At 42.8% G+C, this 23,650-nt stretch overlaps 1 protein-coding gene and 1 long non-coding RNA gene across 7 annotated transcripts in view; both read right to left on the reverse strand.

Annotated features, from left to right (window-relative positions):
• Positions 1-343: 343 nt before the first annotated feature.
• On the reverse strand, positions 344-6,886 carry LOC118769432. Its single transcript, XR_005004500.1, has 4 exons — positions 6,804-6,886; positions 2,725-2,757; positions 664-765; positions 344-422 (listed from the first exon to the last, which is right to left on the reverse strand). It is a non-coding gene; the product is annotated as an uncharacterized LOC118769432 (long non-coding RNA).
• Positions 6,887-9,768: 2,882 nt separating this feature from the next.
• Positions 9,769-23,650, reverse strand: part of LOC118769393 (serine/threonine-protein phosphatase 2B catalytic subunit alpha isoform-like) — a 104,328-nt gene continuing 90,446 nt past the window's right edge. The window contains exons 10-16 of one of the 6 annotated variants that reach the window (XM_036516430.1): positions 22,606-22,677; positions 20,950-20,976; positions 18,505-18,589; positions 18,199-18,296; positions 16,980-16,988; positions 14,163-14,192; positions 9,769-11,482 (exon numbers count right to left, since the gene is read on the reverse strand). In XM_036516430.1, the coding sequence (XP_036372323.1) occupies positions 11,286-11,482; positions 14,163-14,192; positions 16,980-16,988; positions 18,199-18,296; positions 18,505-18,589; positions 20,950-20,976; positions 22,606-22,677 (518 nt within the window). In that variant the 3' untranslated portion in view covers positions 9,769-11,285. The remainder of the gene's footprint in view (positions 11,483-14,162; positions 14,193-16,979; positions 16,989-18,198; positions 18,297-18,504; positions 18,590-20,949; positions 20,977-22,605; positions 22,678-23,650) is intronic. The other 5 variants (XM_036516433.1, XM_036516432.1, XM_036516434.1 and 2 more) reach the window with 5 other exon arrangements.

Consider the following 23,650-nt stretch of genomic DNA (forward strand, 5'->3'; position numbering starts at 1 on the left):
AGCATGTGAATATTAAAGTGCCAAAGTGCCTGAGTATCAGCAGGAGAATAATTGCCAAAATGTGTTACAGCATCAGGTTTAAAGCTGTCCTAAGGCTGTAGTGCATAAGATTTTAATTCAGGGAAAGTGGTTGGAGGTACTAGGCAATTATATATCAGGCCATAAGTATCATGGATGTAGGTGTGTTGCTGAGTTTGAACTGCTCCCCATGTTGCCCTGCCTAGCTACAAATAAGGGTGGCTAGCTAATGCAGGGCCTCTGCAGAGACAGCCAGTCCTTAGGGTTATTTATATGCTTGATGACATATTGCATGTATTGTGCTTTCCTACCTGTTGTGCCCTGTCTTGAAGTCACAACAGCAGGCCTGGTAGTTGTGTGGATGACCGCCTCTGTTGTGCTTTGGATTTTTTCATCTTGAACCCCTTAATGGGCAAATTGACAAAATCAGTTTTTTGCTTGGAATCATTCAGATCCATGCTGACCGAGCTAATGATCTCTTCTTCAAGGTGTTACCTCCATGCACTCTCTTATGTTATTGTGTTCCCTATACAAATGCACCTTTTTTGAGATGTGCTTGATACAGCTTTGATAATAGCGTCCATCAGAGAGTAGATGTCTACCATAACAAACAACCTCTTTTCCCTTTGTCGAACTGAAACTTACTGCAGTCACTGAAGGCTTTACACAGGGCTTCCAAGAGGGTCTTCAGGGTCTTCATATCATCCTTCGGAAGCTTCAGCTGATTCAAAAACTCACATAGCCTAACTGTTTAGGAGAAAGCAAGAAGAGGCACCATTTTGACTGTCATATGACAAAAGAACAGCATACTTACCTAACCCCCACATAAGGATGTCAGTTTTGTTGCTTTCACATCAATACAGCTGACTGACGTTCAGGTAAACTAGTGGTTTGTGTGTATAGGTTTTCCTTTCCCTCCTCTTGCCTGCTCCACCTAAAAACGATAACCTCTAGTTTTGAATTCCTCTCTCTTTCTACTTTCTCTGTCTATCTCTCCGGAACGAATATAACACGCCAGCTCTGATTACACCTACACTACAGTATAACTACTTTACAGTGCTATATTGGAGCTATAACAGGAAAGGGGCTCTCATTGCTATTCTCATTTCCATTGCCATTTCTAACACATCGAGTTCTGTGAGGGTGACCGACACTCTCAATCAGTCTCAGACTCAAGTCAGTTATAAGTTTCAAGCTTGAAGCAAAAGTTCCTGTCACTGGCTGTGGTGTTGTTTTGCATTTTGTTAGCTCAGCAATGCAGGCTTGCAATAGTCATTCAGAAGTTCAGGTGCTCGACTATCAAGCCCTCCCTGTCTGCTGCTGTTTTGTATGATAACTCAGTGGAAATAATTGGCTACAGTTCGATGCATCACCTTTCCACACGAGAGAAACAGGTGACAGTGGCACCAAGAAAAGTGTTCTTTTTTTATTATTTTTAAACCAGATTCCTGACAATTTTTATAACCTGTTAAGCAGGCTAAAATATGCTAAATCTTCTGTTCTGTAAACTTGATGTCACAGCCAAAACGTCAGGATAGGGAATTTTTCAAGCCTGCATGAAACATCTGCGTTTGGGGTCACGTGATGTGCCAGTTTCCACACTGACAGGCGATGCCACCCCGAATGTCAAACGTTTGCATTTTTGTAAATCTGGAACAATGTCAGATAATTACTTTTGGACGGGTTGCCAGGTCTGAAATCCCCCAAAATAATCCCTCCCCTGGAGGAGGCATTAGTGTTTACACAGGTGGTCCAGACTTTACTATTCGTAACAAACACAAGAAAAATCACACAAAGCCCTGCACTGAGGTTACAAGTTTTTCTGAGCAGATATAACAGGATCGTATAGAAACAGGGGAGAGAAACAGCAGGTCAACTACACATTGATCATCTATGTATCTTTGTTACTTATACACATATTGTTAGTTGCATAATAATAAATTACATATCTATAATGCATAAAATTATATTATTAACTGGTATACATATTTGTTTCATATTACGCATTTTGATAGCTTTAAAATCATTCATTTAAAATTTTAAATTCCTATTTTAATAAAAACTTACAAAAATGGCAAAGTACTGTCCATGTCAATGTGGTAATCTAAGCACTCTAATGCCCTCAAAATTGTTTCATTTGCTTAAAAATAAGGGGTTAATAGTATCTACCACAGTTTATCACTGCAAATCAAGTACTGTTAATGACAGGGAGGCAAGACAAATGAATTAATATCAGTGACTTTAGAAATAGTTAAAACTGAATGATTTCACTGTTCCTGCTGGAGTCTATCTGGAGTGCCATGCTTGGGTTTGTGCAATTTTAGTTCAACGTCAGAGTGGGATAATTGTGGATCAATATAGGATACTATTGTGTACAATTTTATATTTTGGCATTAAAACAATTCACTCAATGCATCGCTTTATTAATTTGCTCACTTCAATATAGAATTGCTCTCCTTACCATCAACATATAAATATCATCATATCACTAATCTTATTTTTGCAAACATGCAATAACATATAAGCAAGGAGATTCCCACAATGAAAGAATTCTGAATTTAAGGTAGCATTACTTTACTCTCTTTGACTCACAAAACATTTTTTCAGTTTTGATTGATTTAAAAATGATATAAGCTTAAAATCTTTTTTGAGATTTTGCTGTGAATAAAAAAAAATTGCAAAAGAGAGAGCGCTGAGTGATCTTACCTTTGTTGTCTGATGATGGATCCCCACTGGATGCTTCAGCAAACACAAAAACAATACCGAGAAATAAGTCAGACTTTTATTCTTTTTATTTAAACAGAGAACCCAAACCTCACATCCACCCTGACTGTGATATACTTTGCCATTAACTCTGAGTAACTTGTTTTCAGGAAGTGCCACTTTGGAAGTCTGGTTGCACCTAAAAAAAACATGTTGTGAGAGAAAGGAGACAAAATGAAACACTTGCTTAAATTCACCTCAAGATTAAGGTCAAGGGCCAGTTCAGATGGAAGATGGTTTATGGTTCATTGTTTCATTATTTTTAAATGTATGTTGCATAACCACCATAGGGTTCATGAAACACCGGTCAAGATGATAACATACTAATGCCATCCCAGAGGTCATGTGATTTTGACAGACTCTCTGGTGAAATGGGAGGAGCTAATCTCTTTGCCAGCAGAACAAGTCAGGCATTCACCCAGCACGCATGGTAGTTTCCATCTAGACACATGACCACTTTTCAGACGTTTTATACTTGTAGGACCTTTCCATATTCTGAATTGCTCCCCCTTCTGAGATTAAATGCCCGGTATCCAAAATACACTCCACCTCTAAGTTACATACAGCGGAAGTTACATACTCGGGCTTTGTCTTCTCGCTGTGTTGGGTGGGGTTCTGCTGGATGCAGATTTGATCGAGATGTCTGCTCTTTCGACAATAACAGCCTTAGAGTGAAGGACCGGTTTCCCACATGTTATCTGCAGTGAGGGCCCCTCCCCGGCCTGTCTGTGGCATTGCCGTTTATACTGGACCAACGCCTATGGTGAAGCAAAAATAAGGAATCCGAAAATCCACCCTTCCCTCCTCACTCCCTCCGCCTCAGTTTCCTTGGGCGCTTCTTTGTGGTCTCAGAGTTGTTGTTTTTACATGCGCATAAACAATCTGCACTCATAACAAAACTGTGGGATTCAAAGCAGTTATCATTTTCGAAAACAAAGCTATTCTCAAAACTGATAATGGGCGGGCTATTTCTGGATTCTTCTGCTGTCTCTTGCTTTGCAGAGGGATTTAAACCAACCAAAACGGCAACAGAAACAATACACTTTGTACCCCTGTTAACAGCAGCTAATACATTTGTTTTGAATAGAGGATCACACACAAAATTATAAATTATCCTCCTCAGAACACAATCAAAATCCCTCAGGGAACCAATTTACATTAAGGGCCCATTAATGAACCATTCATTGTTAGTGATCCATTAATGAACAGTTTTTCAGTGCCTGCTATTAATGTTTTGTTACTGTTTTGCAACACTTGTCCTAAAATAGACATTCCTCTCTTCTTACAAAATATCTCATGAATGCTCATCAAGCATCAGTTTATGGTATTAAGCATTAGCTGACTTGTTTTGTGGTGCCAGTCCTAAAGTCTTTTGTGAAGACTGCGTCATATCTGCTTAAAGACCAACACTGCAATAAATGATTATGTTTTGGCACTGTTGGCCATGTTAAAGTGGCACTAAAACTCAGAACAGCTCTGTGTTCATCGTGCTCCTTACCTTACATTTTATTCGTCATGAGCTAGAAGAACAGTAAAGGAGAAAGAACAAATAACCCTCTACATCTCTACTCAGGACACATCACCTAACTGCATTTCCCTCTGTTCCAGAAGGCGAGTTCTGACTCCTGCCAGTCAACATTTCATATGGTGTCAATTTGAGCCCTCAAAACACATTGCGGTAATGTCTCCGATCAATGAATCCATTCATATTTTTAAAGGGAGGTTGGTTTTTTTTTGTGCCGTTTCATTAAACGGAGAGTGGTCCATTCAATACTGCTGCTCTCTGCCTCCGGTCCCCAGCAGGCATGGCAGGGTTGTCTGAGTCTCTTCTCTCTGTGAGAGAGTGAAGTGCATGCTGGGGTTCCTATGACTAATTCAGACTTGGTCACGACAACACGAAAAAGTTCACACCCGCTTATTTTATTTCTTAGGAAACAGGTAAGAAAATAAAGGGTCTTCGGGAACAGAGTCCAACCATAATAAAGGTGAGAAACAACACGTATATCTATAAAATTATGTCACTCCTCTATTCCTCTCCATTGGGTGCACAGTTCCTGGACATCCGCCTGTTTCCTTCCTTCAGCATGACTGTATAGAGGGGCTAAGCTGTCCTTATACTCTCTGATCTGCATCTGTGAACTCTTCCTGTGTGAGTTCAGCAGTTCATCCCCAACAGCCAGCATACCTCACCATCTAAACAACAGCACTCCTACACATCCTTCACTTCACAATGGTTACATACCAGCCTCATATACAGTTTTCCCTTTGTGCCTTTCAAAAGGGGTCATGATGAACCAAAGGGGGCAATGATGAAAATATGCCTTCGCGTCCTGAGGGCTGTGAGAGGAGTCATCATGGATCACGGAACACACGCGACACTCGTGCCCGTAGACCTCCCCACTCAACAAACTGCACAACATTGCCGGGCAATTCCATATTTGAACATAAGTTTAGGGTTTTTAAAAAGGGGTGGGTCACAAAAATGTATTTACTCATTATGTGGATCATGTTTTAGGAACATCAGAGAACCACACAATACCCCATCACCCATATATATATAGAACCAGTCAAAAGTTTGGACACAATTTTTATTCTTTATTTTTACAATTGTCCACATTTTACAATAAAAGTATAGACTGTGAATAACACAAATGGAATTATGCATTGACCAAAAAGTGTTAAACAAATCAATAAAATATAATCTATTATAATCTATCTAATATTAATATCTCTATTATATAGCCAATATTTCATTTTTATTTTTTAAAAATACTTCTTTTTGAAAGAAATTCATACATAGGCATTAGTTTGACTGTTTGTTTAAGAAACAAGTTTCAAGCGTTTAAGCATAAGACTTTAGCAAAATGTCTTAATCAGGTGTGTCAAAACCTTCGACTGGTATTGTATATATTAAAACTGAGGCTGAACGCGCACTAACAGCCCACAGTTGTGATTGGACCGCTGACTGCTTTATTTATAATTCTTTCTGACAGCGAAAAACTGTGATGCTTCCTGATATGTTATGAACGATGTACTTTTTCCATCCACCAAAGGCCCAGTGCTGACCCAGACCAAACAGGGAAAAATAAATAACCCCAAATGACATATCTTCTTTCTCAGTTCTCATTGTCATCTGGGGAACAATCGAGGACGATATCATATTTACACATCAACCCATTCAAGGCTCTACCCCACCAGGGAAATTTTGTTTTTGTTTGACAACAGACAGCAAATCCGCCATTTAGTAAAAATAAACCGGCAAGCCCTCTACAAAGAGGAAGCGATGCTCGCGTTTGATGTTTCTGGAGCACGTTCAAAGTTGACAGGATTCTTTGAGCTCGTGTTTATGACAGGCACGCAGGATAATCGCGCTGGTACAAGTGTCGCGGGGGCGACATCAAAGTGCCCCCGGGTCGACCCCAGCCTGCCGTTTTCCCCGCATTTCGGCTTGTGTGGCTCATCTCTTTGATTGGGTGAGTCACAAACAGCATTACATCGGCATCCGATTCCTCACGCCACAATTCCCTTGTGTTAGTGTAATTATTATTATTTTCACTTTTCACAATTTACAATGACATTTTAAAATGAAGAAAAAAAAAACAACAAAGTATTGTTTAATAGATTAATTTCTAATATCATTAACAATGACATAAATCAGACAGTATCATTACATTATCATTACAGTATCATACAGTATCATGCCTTTTCACTGAATCTTAGCCAGAGTAGTAGGAAACCATTACAACCAATTTGAATGTATGCATTACATACATTACATTACATACATACCTATGCATGGATATTAAAAATTAGTAAAACTGTTGGAAGTAAGAAAGCCATTACCTCACATTTTTGAATACCATCATGTAGCTCAACCATAATAATGCTATTAATTCACACAGAGTAACAGGAGGAAAATAAGTAGCATCTGTTCCGAGCAACAGCAGAGAGTACCAGAGGGAAAGTGAGTATTGCCTGTCCCAAGTAGCAGCAGAGCGTAACGGAGGGAAAATGAGAAGTACCTGTTCTTAGGAGCAGCAGAAAGGTCAAAAAGACTGAGGCTGCTCTGGCCGGCTTCATGTTCTTGGGCAGTTTGCTGTGTAACACCCTCTTTGCTCTGCACTGTATTTAGTGACTGCAAACACCATCCACTGACAGGACCCCCCCCCCCCCCCCCAAGCTCCCACGACCCCCAGCAACCACACTGCCACACCCACTGGGATTTCCTATTCGAAAGGAAGGGAGGGTGGGACTTTATTTTACAGTGTCCTACATATCCAGTATTTATCACAAAGGTACATGAAAACTCTGACGAAAGTGGTGAGTAATTACATGGTTATCTCAATACAGTTATACTAATATATTCCTCTAGTACTACTAGAGGAATATATTACTAGTACTAGTTGCATAATACCTGCAGAATTTTTGGCAATTACTTAGAATGCAAATCAAGTATGATGTAAACAGTCAGTAATCGCCAGTAACAATAATGATTGTACCATTCAATTACTATTTAGTTTCTAAGGAATGATTTGAGAGATGCTGAGATATACCCCAGTGTGTTTCCTGATATGAAAACCGGGCCAAGCTCAAAGCTGGCAGAGGTACTAAATGAATCACTGTCCCCAAACATTAGCTTCTTGTAATGCCACAGATAAAGCACACAAATAAAGGGAAATTAAGTATGTTACATGGTTCCATGACACACTGAAATAATGACCTGCCAAATTACCCTCGTCTTTGTGCCAGAGAATGACAACATTTTCCATTTTGTTCAGCTGGATAGAAATAGTCGAGTCCCTGATGTGGGGATTGTTTATCATGTTCAGATGAAGCATGTATCTATTTCTGTAAGCCGTATAGGGGGAGTACTTTTTCTTCATTCATCTTCCTCATCCTCTCAGTCTCTCTCATTTCTCCGGACAGAACACTCTGAGTGACTGATTGACAGGCATGTAGAACGAGGACAGATTGTCTTGGTTTATAATGATCTTTTTCAGCGTGGCCACACCTTAAGAGAGTTGTAGCCACAAGGAAATGCAACAAATTCTGAGACTCACCTGAAATCACACGCGCAACTCTTGACAGTTAACTCTCCACATGCCTGTGGGTCTCTTGCATGTGGTGAGTTACAGACTCCAGAGCACATTTCATCTCCGTGCCGCACCTACAGTATGGAGCTGGCCTACTCCTCTAATCCTTCATCGCCTTCACAACCGTCCACTCGAGTGGGTGGACAACTCGGGGTCAGGAGCCGCTCTGTGACTCACGCTCCGGCCCCCAGTGACTCCCCCTGTCTCTCGCTCTCTCTCTCTAAAACCTTGTTAAGTGTGACCCTTACTCTTCTGACTCACCAAGTAACGGCCCTTTCCGAGCAGCCTTCCCGTGAATTCTCATGCTAATGACCCTCTAAACACGAGCAGCAATAGCAGGTTCGTGGCCTCCTGGATTCATGGGGGGAAAAAAAATGGAGGGAAAAAAAGTTGGCCTTTTATTCTTGTGACCGGGGTCAGAGGGTCAAGGGCTAGCATCGTCGTCTTCCATTCCTACGGAGGATGATGAAAAGGCGGGGGATTGTGTGCAGTCGAAGGCAAAACACATTCTTTAATCAAAGCGAGGAATGTTCTCCAGTGTATCGCACCTGCGGCTTTTCTCCGCAGCTGCTGCTGGAGTTTGAACAGCCGGGGCAAAGACTTCCTGTTCATTGTACCCTTCACAATACAGCCGCGGAGGCAGGCCTTACCTTTCAGGAAGGGATAGTCCACCATGCTGCTCTAATTTGAGATGGAACAGCAGACAACCTACTTACAGCACCCCCAGGTAGCCCAGAATTAGCTATGTGTAGCTGTATGTGTCTCACTTGGCTGATTCATCATTTTCTTCTTTTTCTAATCATATTATCTTTACCCTCAGAATCACATATGCATAACATAATTAGTCACACAAATTGTAGCTCCTTTGAACATATTGTTATCACTCTATATTATGGATAGTTTACATCTGCAGTTACATCACAATTCAGTGGTAACTAAGGAGTTTTAGGTATGCGGATTGTATAATTACATGGGTTATTTAAATAATGCAGGACCTAGCACTTAGCATATACTGCTACTAAATGTAATCCAAACCTTAAAATGGATCAAAACTACATGCAAGTTACATTCTGAATGCAGCATTCATTAAGGATTTCTGATCTCATTTCAGTGTAACATCCATGACAATTCACAACCCCATTCATGATTTCCAACCCATGAACTCAAATCGATTTTATCCACGGGCTACACGTCACTGCCAGCTGCTGTTACAGGGAATTACAGTGCTGTTCAGACCGTGGAGCGTGACTGCTCTCTGACTGCAGCAACAGAAGGCCAGTGGGACCATCCCAATGGCGATCGGAGGTGGAAATACCTGGCCGTTTTTCACAGCACAAAAACAGTCATTATGGAAAAGGATTCACCTGTTTTCTTACAACACTCACAATTTACTCATTATCATGCAAGTATGAGTAAGCAAAAAATATGCTGAAAACATGTAGGCCATATCAAGAGCTGAGAAGAAGTGCTGTTTCGTGTACCGGAGTTTGTACCGGAGTATCATGTTTGTACCGGAGTATCATGTGTACCTCTAAACATCTGTGAAGCACATACATTTTGACAAACATACAGGGTTTCCAATCATGACAGGATGAGAGGTGTCCAAAGTGTCTTCTCATGTGAATTTTTTTTTAATTAATTTATTATTTACCTTGATGAATAATAATAACTCACAGATCTGCAGCTGGAAGGGTGCAGTCCGAACCACTGCGCACAAAACAGACACACTTTGTTTCAACGGAGTTTCATGCACAGTTTATTGAACAGTAATATAAAATACTTTTCGTTGTTGCAAGTGCATGCTTTGTCTGCCAACAGATTCGAAGTCAAATTACAAAAGCAAGGCTTCATGTTGTAGTGAATTACTTGGGCACTTAAAACAGTTTCCTTTCTTTTTTTTTTTTTTTTTTAAAAAAAAAAAAAGATCAACAGACTTTTCTTTTTAAACTTTGTTTTAAAGTACGGTGCAGTAACGATCCTGCAAATGATATACAAAGCAAAAGAGTTCCAAATAATAATAATATTAATAAACATAACAATAATAATAATCAGAATCATAACAAAATTACACTTTGTGGCACATTACGAAACAGAACATAAATGACTAAACCATTATATGACACTAACAGCTATCCATGCGCTTTGATTTCCACGTGTAACCACAAACGTATCTCACAAGAATCGCTAACCATGCTAACTGGTGTACACTACATGTGCACTTAAAAGCTTATGTTAAAAGTAGCATGAATCCTCTTCCGTCTTAAATAGTTCAATGCGTTAATTACAAAATAAGCTGAAGGCATAACGCAGTATCATAGAGTGACTATTAAGAATATCGGTTTACATTTCCAGTATATATCTGCTAAGCACACTAAAGTCCCCAATATGTCTTGGCAGCCAAGTTAATTTAATTCCATGATTTAATTATTTCCTTTATTTAATGACTTTTATAAAACATGCATAGGCAGATTCTTTAAGTTATTGAAACTTTTTTTAACAGAATATAGACTTTATTCCACCTAACGTTATATGGTGTTTATGTTTTTGTTCACTATACTTAAAAAAGGAAAAAAAGTTACCACTCATCAATACAGAATTCTAGCAAGCCACAACCAGTAATTCTATCGTTCAACTGAATAGAACTATCAGCAAATGATAGATAAACGTAAATTCCAGTTATCAAATTCAGAGAAAAAAAAGGTATTTGTTGTCAAGATAATGAACAACTTTACAGAAAACAGGGCTGAAACACACGCTAAATAAACCTGAGGTAAGCACGATCTGTACAAAAACCATAAAACCTTTCCTTTTTGGCATTTTAACAATGTTGCAACATTCTCTTAAGACTGCCTCGTTTATTTCAGAGCTATTGTTAATGATAAGAGTAGCAAAAAAGAAAAAAAAGTTATCAATAAATAGTCCTTATTTAGTTTGTACACCTTTATATGTTAAAAACATTTCATACGTTCATGTCCATTTTTAGTGCTGTATTTTGTAAACGTACAAGAGTTAGTAAGAAGTTAGACAAAATTTCCGTATCCAGTAAAGAGCAGGCCTCTTAAAAGCATAACCGTCAAAGTTCGTTCCCACTGTCGCAATATATAACGAAATACAACGTCTCCAATCCATCTGCAAAAGAGATTACCGATGACTTTTCATGTGTCTACAAGCATTTTAAAGGCATATCCAAAGACTAAAAAGTGACACCCCAACCAAATTTTGCATTTTGATATCTTTCCCCTGCACATCTCTCTCTTTCTTTCTCTCTCAACCCCTCTCTCTCTTTCTTTCTCTCCGTTCCTCGATCCCGCAAAACCCAGACCCCTCCCCCCTCAGCCAAAAGGAGGAGGTGAGATAGTCCCACCCTGCAGATTGGGGGCGGTGCCACGGGCTCTGAGCGGCCGGCGCCCATCACTGGATGTTGCTGCCGCCGCCGCCCTTGCTGTCGGTGCCGTTGGTCTCAGAGGACAGCGCCCTGTTGAGGGAGTTGAGGCTGGCGTCCGAGGGCACGGCGTCGCGCCGCGGGGGCATCCTCTCATTGATGCGGTCCAGCCCCTTGGCCTCCTCAAAGCTGGTGATCTTGTGCTGGGGCGAGAAGCCTTTGATGGCTAAGAGGAGGGTAGGGTGGGGTGTGGGGGTGGGTGGGTGGGGAAGGAGGGGACAGCAGAGAGGGAGGAGGCACGTTAACCTGGGAGGGGGAGAGGAGGGAAAGGGCGGGGCGGAGTGGTGGTCTCACCTGAACGCTCTCCTCTGGTGAGCTCTGCTGAGGGTTCGTTGACGGGAGATAAACTTACAACAATCTGTGCTGTGTGTGTAAATGAAACTACCTGTAGCCTCTGGAGTTGTGGGCAAATATGAGCACGACACAAACACACACAGAGGGCAGCTTCTAACAACGACGGCTTAGTAGACAAACGGAAACCAAGAGGTACATTTTAACGCTACAGATGGAACTACCTCTTCACCAGCAGTAAGCCTTCCGGAGTATACACTAACATAGAGCAACATCAGCACGCCTCTCTTTCTAAATCAATGGAGAAAACAAGGGCATGATAAGGTATTTAAAATTTGGGATTAGCAATACCCAAAGGGTCCATTCCCTTAAATCCAGGGGCATGAAAGAGATTATACAACAAAGGCAGAGAGGGGAGGCCTAGCAGGACGGGGTAAGGTGAAAAAGCTCAGGGAATCTGGGGTAGCTGTCTGGAAAGCCCTGCTTTAACAAGAAGACCTACCTAATGAATGTATCCACCTGTAACCTAACACCACAGACAATGCAGCCAGTGGTTGGACTGCTCACAAACACCATATTCAACATGGCAAAACTCTTATGAGGGAACACTGTGAATGCCATGTGTAACTGATGTGGATAAAGGGTAAGCAAACCAAAATGCTACTGTTGCTCTTTTTCCCTCAGGACGGCTAAAACTAAGCCTAAATGATGTCCTTTGCAATGCTTTCAAAGTGGTCTCTGGACCTGAACGTATCAGCGACTTCGAAACATCAACTGACAAGTCACAATAATAATAAAAACATACTCCACCACAAATACTACCGACAGCAATAATCAACAGTGTTACCACAACTATACAACCTGACTGAAAACAGAATTACATAATTTTGCTATGACAGAAGATACAAGAAAAAAAAAAACAGTGAGGGAAAACACCATTGTACAAGAATGCGTACATACAGAGGCCACTGATACAGAACAAGGGAACTGGCACACTGACGGTGTTCTAAGGAGAAGAGAACGGAGAGTGCTTTTTGCTAACCGCATGTTAAACCTGCTTGGACATGCAGCAAACCACAGGTGGGGTGAATGTGGGGCTTTAAGATATGTCTCGGTCTCCATCTTGCTTTTTAGACCGCTAATTGGAGTCTGAATCTGTACCCCCCCCTCCCCCACCCCCCCAATTCAACCTCGCCCTCGCTTTTAATCGGCGGTCAGTCTCATGGCTTGCCGTGCGCCACGGCACTATGTTTCAGCGCAGGTGTGTAACGCCGACAGGCCATGGTCGCCCTTTTGACTTTTTTGGACTTGACAGAGTTCTTCCCGCACGACTAACAAGTCTCCAGAGGTTGTCTCGGTTTGACTTCGTGTGTTGCTGCATTGCTCAGGTCAGACGTGGGTTATTAGCAGCTAACAGAGAGTGGACAACATAGGCACAGGAAACACATGGAAAAAGCAAAAGGTTCAACACAGATGCACAACATCTATTAAGTGTCGCTTAGGAGGAATTTGGCAGCAATTCCAATGTAAATAGCAGCTCAGCCAACTGCTATTTAACATGCAGTTGATGTTGTTCTTGCGTCTTGTCTTTTTTTTTTTTTGTTTTGTTTTTGAGAAATCCAATGTCTGATTGGTGGGTGGACTGCTCCAACAGAAGGCGGCAGTGGGTCTTAGTGTACGATTTTGCTCCGATGATAAAGGTTTGTAGCTTAACGTTAGCGCAAAGACAAACACAACTGCAGGACTTGATCTACTTGTTTTAAAGGGGAACAGATGTGTGGAGCTTCACTGTGAGGACCTGGAGGGTGTCTGAACATTGAAATTGTGTTCGATGTGTGTCGTGTGCCATCCTGCTGTTCATCTACAGTGTGAACACTGCCACAAATCTGATGACATTCAGCCAGTGTTGTCAACTCTGCAGACTGTAAAGTCACCAGCTTGTCCTCAGAGAGTCTCTATTTCTAAAGAGAAGTTTCAGGATGGAAAGATGTGGGCTGCCCAGAGCAATCTTTTTCGCAAGCCTCCAGCATTTCTAGCCACTCAGGTATGCTAGCACAAAATCTGCATGCTACTGTTTTATGACTTTATGACCAAAGAAAAACAAATATCTAGCGACTTGTACATCTAAATTTCACTTGATTGCTCTAAATCCCTTTGGGGTAACAAAAATGTGTGTGGTGATTACTCCTGTACACTAGTGCGTCGCTGGACTTCAGCCTATCAGAGGGCCTTACTTCCTGCCTGGATGAGCAACGCTTGCAGGATGCAGGAGTCTGCGTTTGAAGTTCAGGCCTGAGAAAGAGTGTGCTGTGTTTTCCTTTGTGTTCGTGTGTGGCGGGCGGCTAGAGGCCTCACTCGTTCGTACAGCTCTGACCATCGTTCCCCTTTAAAGCAAACATGGCTGAGGTTTTTTTTTTTTTGGGTTAATAATACTATGGCACAACTCGTTAGCCTGACACCCACACACTCTATACAAGCTACGGCAAAATGAATACACCCAGCGTTGCCCTTGTCTATTGCTGAGGCAACAGAAAGGGCCGGACTGGCCAATTTACCTGCGTCTGCCTCAATAGCCTCAATAGTAGCTGAAGAAGAAGAAGAGGGGGGTTGCAAAATGGATGAAAAAAGTGAGCAGAGAATTTCAAATTCTGAGAACAAAGTCAATGAGCAGCAAGACTTAGCTTAGTACAGACTGAATGTTAAAAACTCTGTGTTCTGACAGGAGCGCACACATGAATGTTAGTAGGAGTAAGAAGCAGGACTTTAACAGACAGAAACAAACAGGGCTGTGGACGGGTGGTTATGACTGGGCACTCAGGCCGTTTCTGGGCATTACGATTTTTCGGGTCGAAATCTGTTCAGAGCTTGGGTCTCCCTTGTACAAACAGAGACAGTTTGAGGGCCGCCTAGCCTCTATTTCTCCGAAGATCTGCGGAAAGTGTTTGGAGACCGTCATCTTGGAGGGTACTGGTTGTGTCCAACCAAATGCTTTCCCTGAGTTCAATTTTAAAGACTTTTGAGAGAGGTCAAAATTAACATTAGCATGTAACTAAATTTGATACATGATAAGGGTATTGTGAAATATGTAGTTTTTCAAAGGAAAAAAACCAACAATAAGCTGTGTCCTTTGACAAAGATCCAAGGGGGGGGGGGGGGGGGGGGGGGGGGGGGGCCAGAGGGCAAATGAACTTTAACATGGCAGGCAGCAGGAATATGGGCGTGTCTGAGGGAGCTATTAATGAGCATCTAACACTGACAGGAATTTTGCTTTGCTTGTTTAAATGCATATCCTCCTGACTACAGAACATATCAAATCACAATAACAAAACACAATAATATAATTAAGACACAAATATAGAAAACAAATATACTGTATGATCTGTAAGGGGAAAGGCACTTCGTATATCCCTGTTGGAACGTTACAATGCCAAAACAGTAACAATAGCAGCAACAATAACAACACTGACACCAATACTACAGTGTATGATAAATTAATGAAGTTTTCACAGATTTCAGCAGTTCCCAAGGGCTAATTAGTTAACTCGACATTCAGAGTGAAACACAATTATAAACTAATTATAAACTTCTAGCTCTTAAGACTCTCAAAGGAGTGCCTCTGTCTGTTTTGATCACATATGATACTTTTGTTGCACCAAAACTGTCTGTTTTGATCACATGATACTTTTGTTGCACCAAAAAACACTATTTACACATAAAATATTAATGAGTCTTTACTTTAAACTGAAGTCTTAGATCTTGAGGAGCTGACAGCACTGCAGTGTACAGAACATGTTTCACACTTACCGTATTAAGCTTGAAATGTAACATAACCCTGTTTTTGCTTTTTTGGGGAATATTCCAACATGCAATTTTTGTTAAGTAGGAATTTTGTATGTTCACTGTACACACCACAATACAGTACACAAGTGGTCTGCAACGGAAAAACACCGAGCAGCTAGTTCTCTGACAGGAAACAAATAACTTCCGCTAAGGAGAAGATAATGTACAGTTCCAATACGCACTCTCACACACGTGTACACACATACACACACTGACACATATACATGTCTGTGTGAATACACACACACATACATACAGATAGAGAAAGTGAAAGACTGAGAAAGCGTGAGATAGACAGACAGACACACATATGGAGCACAAACAATCACGCGCGCGTGAACAAATTAAAAAACGAAGAAGCGAACCAGCGTGTGATGAGGTGCACAACATTGTGATAGAAGCACGTTTCTCTGTTCTGCGAGAGAAGGCGAGGCCTCGCAGTGATTCTACCAATGCTGCAGCAGGAATCTCAAGAACGTCACGCCGCCTCGGACATGTTTGTGACCTGCCTCCTTGCTGCTGGGAGTGACACTGAGCTGAAGGGGACTCAGTGGGACTCAGTGAGAGACATGCTGTCTTTTTAAAAGGACGTGTAGCTTATCTAGGGCCAGCTGGCTGTCTTGACGTTGGACCAAGAATTGCACTGCTCAGGGGCTGGGACTGCTTTGCTGGTTGCCATCTAGAGGTCAGATACGGTACTGCCATTACTTTAGGGGAGCTGATTGCTCACTGAGTCAGTGAGTTGGTGGGGGAGTTTGAAGCACTACAGCTTCTGCAGCTGCTGCAGCAAAGAAAGAATACAGGGAAACCCTCATAAAGGTCAATTAACATAAGTTTACAGCTGATGTAGTTTTTAATCAAACAGGTAGATAGTAGATCTTCTACAGCAGCAGTTCTACAGTACATCTACAGTAATAGATAGTAGTAGATGTTCTAAAGTAATTCAAGATCAAGTACCTTGCTTAAGGCTAAAACAACAGTGTGCAACCTGTGATTCAAAACTGCAACTCTCCGGTTGCAAAGTCCAGCCCCCCTGCCACATTCTATGCCACATGAAGATAGTGGAGAGAGGCTGAGAAACTAAGCCGCTAAAAGAGTCTAACATGTCACAAAGGGAAGGGTGACGTTGTTTCGATTTCTGTCTTATTGTGGATGGCAAGGTAGATATCAGTTATCCCCTTTCATACACAGTTTCTGACTGTATTTAAAGATATACACCGACTGGGGTCTCCCCCTGCCACCAGCAAGACTTCTAATTCAGATAAATTAAGAGGCACTTAGGTCGAAAAAAGTAGCTTTACTGTTACATGTAGTAGCTGGCTTCTTCGGAGAATGATTAGGGTAAAAAATGTTTGCTTACAATGCTTTTTGCCTTACCAGAAGACATGCTACGTATGAATGCTATTCTGTGATGCAAAGGAGATAGAATGTCAACTCAAATACTGAATTTTTGGAATTTGACATGGGAATGTGAAATCTACTTTTGTCTCACAAACACGGCTGACAGAATACTTGCACGAAAAAGATTATACCTGCGGTTTCTAGGGAGAGAGAGGGGGAGGAGAGAGGAACACACAGACAACGTTTGAGACAGCCAGTTCATTTTCAGATGGATAGAAAGAGAAAGAGAGAGAGAGATCATTGACGTCTTCTGAGGACTGCATGCAAGTCTGTACACGTCTACACAACGGCGCCACCAAGTGTGGGAGCGGCTCAATGTGGAAGCTGTAACGGCTGGGATTCTTTGAACCTTGAAGCATCGCTTTGCGTTACAATATCAATCGGCTTCTCACAGTCAACACCACTGCGTACATATAGTACCTTCAACATAAGAAAATATACGATCTCTAATACATTTACATTTATTCATTTAGCAGACACTTTTATCCAAAGCGACTTACATAGGTTACAGTTCTTTACAATGTTATCCATTTATACAGCTGGATATTTACTGAGGCAATTGTGGGTTAAGTACCTTGCCCAAGGGTACAGCAGCAGTGTCCCAACACTGTCAAGGCTTGGTCTGTACATTGCATTCATTTTGTATGGGAATGCAGTAGCTTCCCTGTAAAGGCCGAAGCAGCCTCATACTGCAGTAGATGACTGAGAAGTAAAATGGCTTCCTGTGTATTTTTAAAGCATTTATACAACACTTTGAACTGTCAGTGTACATGACTGTCTTGGTTAGTGATGGCCCATGAATGACAAAGGGGGCAGAGAGCTTGCCTTTAAACTGATAATTATCTTAACTCTTGGATGTTCTTTATGACTTTCATGATTAAAAAGCTTTGCAGTAAGGACCAATCATTTGTAGCTGATTCTTTTTGTAATTTGTTGCACCTACCGTAGCAGGATTGCCATTTCCCAAGAAATGATTTTAGTTACAACAACGACGATGGGTTACATTACAGAGTTTGAATTAAAGCAAAAAGATCAGCCCGGTTTTAGCTTAAAACCAGTTTTTGTTAAACCAAAATGATTTAGTTGCGCAGTCTGATAAAAAGGAAACAGTTGCCAACGGCTGGCCCCTGCTTAAAGTGGAAAGCTTGTTCACATTGCACAGACCGGTTAAAAACAGGCTCAGAGGAATCAGCAGTTTAGAGGCAGACTCTCTAGCTCCCCCTGGTGTTGTTTCCCAGCCACTGCTGGTCCCAGTGCGTGCGGTCATCCCTCCCTCAGCGTCTCTAAGCAGGGCACTATGCTGGAGCCTGATGCCTGTGAGGGTGGGGCTGGCCTGGGCGGGGCTCTTACCATTTTGGAGTTTCTCCTTCCCTCCGGACAGCACGCCGCTCGGCAGCATCCCTGTGGGGGTCAGGCCCTTCAGCGTCAGGACGCTCTCACTCTCCTCTCTGCCGATGCAAGCACAGGCAAGGTCAAAGGTCAAGCGGTGAAGCAAAGGGAGTTCTGGCACGCCCCAGACAACACCACCAGGATGAGCAGCTCCAGGAGGCTCATTTTTGCCCCCCCCCGTGGCGCTCCACCGTGGCCGTCGAGTGCTGGAGGGGACGGCGCGGCCCCCAAGCGGGACCCGTGAGGGAGAAACAACGTGGCCCTTACCTCAGGACGGAGAAGACTCTGGCCATTTTCCCGATGGCCCGGATCTTGTTGCGGATGACCTCTTTGCGCGCTGACGCCGTGGCTCCTGCAGGGGGCGACATGCACAAACGCACGCAATGAAGCGGGGCAGACCTCACACTGCGGCCTCGTCTCTGTCCATATACGTCCATCAAAACCCACCAGCGTTCCTGAAGCGTACCCCCCCCACACACACACACATATTCAAACCCTCAGCGCCAACTTCCATCCTCAACCAAAAGGACTAAGTTGGAATTTTTTAGCTGCAACTCCAAGCAACACAACACAGCAGCAGTGATTAGACTAAGGGAGCAACACATGACCACTCATGTCGCCTGTTTTTTTTTTTAAAATGCAACTGCCGTCAGTCAGTACTGAACTAACAGATGCACAGAACACATAGCACCTGTTCTCCACGCGCTAATATGCTCAGCTGAACTAACAGGGCCGCTAGACATACTTACCCTGAGGCCTTCCAGTGCAAGGCGATATTGAGTGAGAGATATTGTAAACAGTGACACACTGTCTGAGTCATTGGCTATGTTCTAAGAAGGGTAAAGTCTGTTATTACATATTGTTCCAGACTAGGGTGTAGCACTCTACATTAGACAGTCTGAATAGAGGAAGACACAATGGCGTTGGCTTCAGGCCTAATTTCCTACGAATTTCTACGAAACTGATCTTCGAAAACAGGCCAGTGATTTCAGAATTCAGGGAGGCCAGTATATATAAAAAAAAACTAATCCATCAGAATTTACAGGGTTAAGGATGTGACCATGTGGCACGGACACCAAAAACAGGTTTAAATAGCAGCGCATTAGAAACAAGACGGCAAAAAGCAGGCTCCACCCTGCATCACAGCTCAGAAAAGACTACAGACACGCTGTGTATCACTTGCTACATATGTGCATGCAAGAGCAATAGATTTCAGTGATTGCCTGATAATTTGCCTTGGCCTAGTCTGAGGTCAGTCTTATGTCCATTATATCACACAGGCTTGCATGACTGGAAACTGAGATTCCATGGGCACCAGCAGGAGGCAGAATAGCGTGGCAAAAAAAAACCTCATTTTTAATCGCACACAAATGAACTTGAAGCTTAACACCAGTGTAACAAACAATGGATGTGATTCTGAAGCCGTGAAAACCACAGACATTTTACCCGTTTACTGTATGTACGTAATTACAACTTACGAATGCGCTCTGCTCGCAAGGGGATGTGGGAAGTGATTAAACAGAGAGAATTGCCATTATGTGCTAACATCGGAAATCTGGTAACAAAGGAAGCAGTAATGCTTTAGGGACCAGTTCTGAAGATGGTGAAAGTGGTAGAGAATGGAGATGAATGCGGAGAATGAGAGTACCAGGTGGGGCTACGTTAGCGGACCAATCAGGTCTGGTTACTAATGAGAAGCTCAGCTGACGCGCTAATTGCACCTTCAAGCTTAGAACACACAATATGATTTTTTTTTCCCTTTGAGAATCATAACTGAGGCATATTGTGAGTCACACTACACTGGTTTATCGCTGTGGAATTTGAGGAGTTGTGACAGACACAATGCAAATTGAGTTGTGAAAACACATAACCATGGTGTGACTACAAACTGTTCTCCCATGGTTCTCATCCTGCTTCATTGGTGTTCCATGTTACTTTGGTTTAATGCTATGCAGACTCACTGATCATTATACTACCTGGACAGGTTGATTTTGTAGGCTCCATGCACACTGTGAGCCATCCAATTGATTTAAAGATCAGTGATTCTGCAGAGCATCTGCATAGCGCAGATCAGCAAGCCCTGTGATCCTCCAGGAAACAGCCAGGAACTGCCGCAGGAACATTATGTTAAAATAGTTTTTTGTATTAACAATTCTGCTCATAATAATTGTCCTCTGACTCGCTTTAAATTGACTCACATCCTGTACGTGCTCCAAAGAGCAATTACTGAGCCTCATAAGCCTATCGCGCACCACGCACTCTGCGTAGTTCAGCCGATTTAAATGCGCATGTGGCACACTTAAAAAAGAATCGTAACAAACTCACAACCACTATTCTCAGGGCTAAATTAGGGGTAAAATCGTACTGTGTGTTCCGCGCTTTGCCCTTGGCGGCTCCTTTCACATGAAACGGCCCTCAGGTCTTCTGAACTGCTCTGTGTTAGTCTTTGGTACAAACACACCAAGCAAAGAAAAGCAACTTTTAGGTTTCAATGCTGATCAAAGCTCAATCATGCATGAGTGACATATTTGTAATCTTTTTAACCATTTGTATACATCCTGAAGGGTTTGCCAGAGCCGTATGCACACAGTAAAGCTCTCCTGTATCTGGTGATACGCAATGGCTAAAAGTAACTCTCATGTATGGTATCTGCTCGCGGTCAGCGCTACCGCTACTGATGCATTGCACGCATTGACACGTTAGCATTTGTACCTTTCTTAGGGCCATAAATAAGCTGTTCTTCTCAAGAGAACCCCGGGGAGAGAAAAGAGAGAGAGATCAGTGGATGGCTGGAGAGAGAAAGAGAGAGAGAGAGAGAGAGACAGACAGAGAGAGAGAAAGCGAGGGAGGAAAAGGCAGCAGAAAATAAAAGCAAGACCTAAAACAAAACTCTGAAAAACAAAGACAAAAAAAGGAAAGAAATTAGACATGGCACCCCAAAAAAGAAGTGAAACAGAAGCCATAGTGAGAGGAGACCAAGAGGGAGAGGTGAACTCCCTCCCCCCAAACACCCCTCCCCAGTTCAAACAGGTAAGGTCATCACATCGTTTCTAAGAAACACTTTGAGAATGCTACCTGCTGACCGGGGAAAGGATATTTAAACCAACTCAATCACAGAAAAGAGATGGAGGAAAATGAGATGGCGCAGTAATGAGATGGCAGAGGCTGTGGGGTTGCGGTCGTACCATGGAAAGGCTTAATGGCATGATTACAATATTGTGAGGTGTTCTGCGCTGCTGATGTGACCTAATGCAACATGACACACTACCACCATAGTACTTCTCATGGACAAGCAAAATCCAATGAGACTTTCAGGAAATCTTTGAAGATAAGCAGTTATTGGTGTACATTTCTGTTAGCCTTAGTAGCACAGTGCGGCAACACAAAACCAGGGTGCTTTTATGATGTATTAATAAAAAGAGATGGAAAATAACCATTTGCTTGGTGGGTGCATTGATCTTTTTAAAGGGATCCTTCTTTTTTCAACATAAGCACATTTTGTGTGAGGTAAAACACAAAAATGGGATTTTTGCGATAGAAATGACATAAGAAACATTATACTGCATTTTATATTGTCAGTGATTGGTATGTACACCAGAATAGATCCAGGATAATGTGATCAGTCCAGGGAACCTTTTGTTGTTAGAATGGGGCTGTTGTTGTGGCAGCAGATAATGGATAAGGTAGTAATTGTCATATATGTCTTTGAGAGCTTCCTTTGTCTCAGACATACATACATTTCCCTCCACAGGATGTGGCAGAACAACCACGTTTAAAGTGCGATTGGAAGCCACTAACCACAAACATTTTGCAACGGTCCAACGGGCTGGATAAAAACAACGCGTGCAATCTACCACTAGAGGGCGCTGTTCCCAATCTCGTCAAACAGGAGTAATGGACCCACATGCCCCACCAGGCTGATTAAGGGAAAATGGCATTAAGTCTCTGCCTGCGGAGAGGTTGTGAGTTATTCTCCGGGCAAATGCAGATGCACAGTAACAGGCGAAGTGTGTATCTATAGGGACATAAGAAAGATGGAGGGGAAATTTTTACTACATCATGTGGCCTGTAGGCAACAAATTGATATTAGTGAATGTTCTATGAGAGCAACTGTCTGTACTGCATGTAACCAGCTGGACGGTTCTAGCTAAGGGCGTATTATACGTTTGGAAATACTGCACAACCCCCCCCCCCCTCCCCCCCCCCCTCCCCCTAGTGGAGAGATTGTGCAGTACAAAAAAAGACTGAGATGGTGCTGGGGCTCAGCTCAAAAATCAATGAAGCCTCTATCTGTGTTTGCAAGCTAGTTTACCGGTGCGACACACAGCTGCAACAGCGGAACAAACCGACAGTCCGCCCACGACTTACCATCGATCTCGTCTTCGGTCGTCAGCTCGTCGTTGGAGCAGATGCTCAGAACGTTGACCAGCATCTCGGTCACTACGGGGACAGAGGAGGAGAGGCCATTACGACAACAGAGACCATTAACATTAGGCGTTAAGTCACAGCAGACGCACAGACCCACGATGCACTAGTGCTCTGAGCACTGAGTCAAACTCAGTAGCCGGTAATGACGCTGCTTCAGTGGCCTTGTCATCACGGAGACAGGTTCAACCCCCGGCCATGCTGTATTACATCTTCCTACTTGTTGTTCATCATTAAGAGAGAAGGACTGTGGGTAAGGGCCTTATGAAAGACTGGCGTCCTCTGTACAGGCTGCACTGGTACATCAAGTCATTTCTAAGAAGTAAATCGAGACAAGGCCCAGACCCTATAAGCCTACTGTATTTCTGCCCCAATTACTGCTAGAATTGTTGGATGGTCACCAGCACTTCCACTAGTGTTGCTACTGTGTTTCAAAAGCTCTTGTAAAGACAGCCAGCGTTTGATGGTGGAAGCTGATTGAGTCTGACACAAATTGTGCGGGGAGTGATGTGGATCGAGAAGCAGCCTTTATGGTTCATCCGGCCTCTGAGCTCCCACGGCCTCCCTGAAAGGCCATCTGAGGATCTGCAAGAACTCCAGAAAAACTAAATGAGGGGCACAAGGACGGCCCCCGCATGCCAGCGCCAATGCTGACATCACCCGGGTTGCGACAGGGGCGTCTTTAGGGGTAGCTTCACTGGAAACCTCACGAAACTTGGTCCCCCCTGACATGAATGACATCATCTCAGACAGGAAGCAAGGAATCATGGGAAGTGTGCAATTATGAACAGAAACAAAGACCCTATGACTAGGTGGGGGTGGGGGGTGGGGGGTCTGCTATGAGCAATTCAGACAGCCCCCCCCACCCCACCCCTTAGAGAAGAGTCTCCTAATTAACCTGCAACTGTGCGGCGATGGATTCACCCCCAAAAAGAGCTGTTAGGCAGGCGAGAGATAGGAACAGCACGGTTCGATCCCAATTATCAGG

Source organism: Megalops cyprinoides, chromosome 22, assembly GCF_013368585.1.
Source record: "Megalops cyprinoides isolate fMegCyp1 chromosome 22, fMegCyp1.pri, whole genome shotgun sequence".
Taxonomy (NCBI): Eukaryota; Metazoa; Chordata; class Actinopteri; order Elopiformes; family Megalopidae; genus Megalops; species Megalops cyprinoides.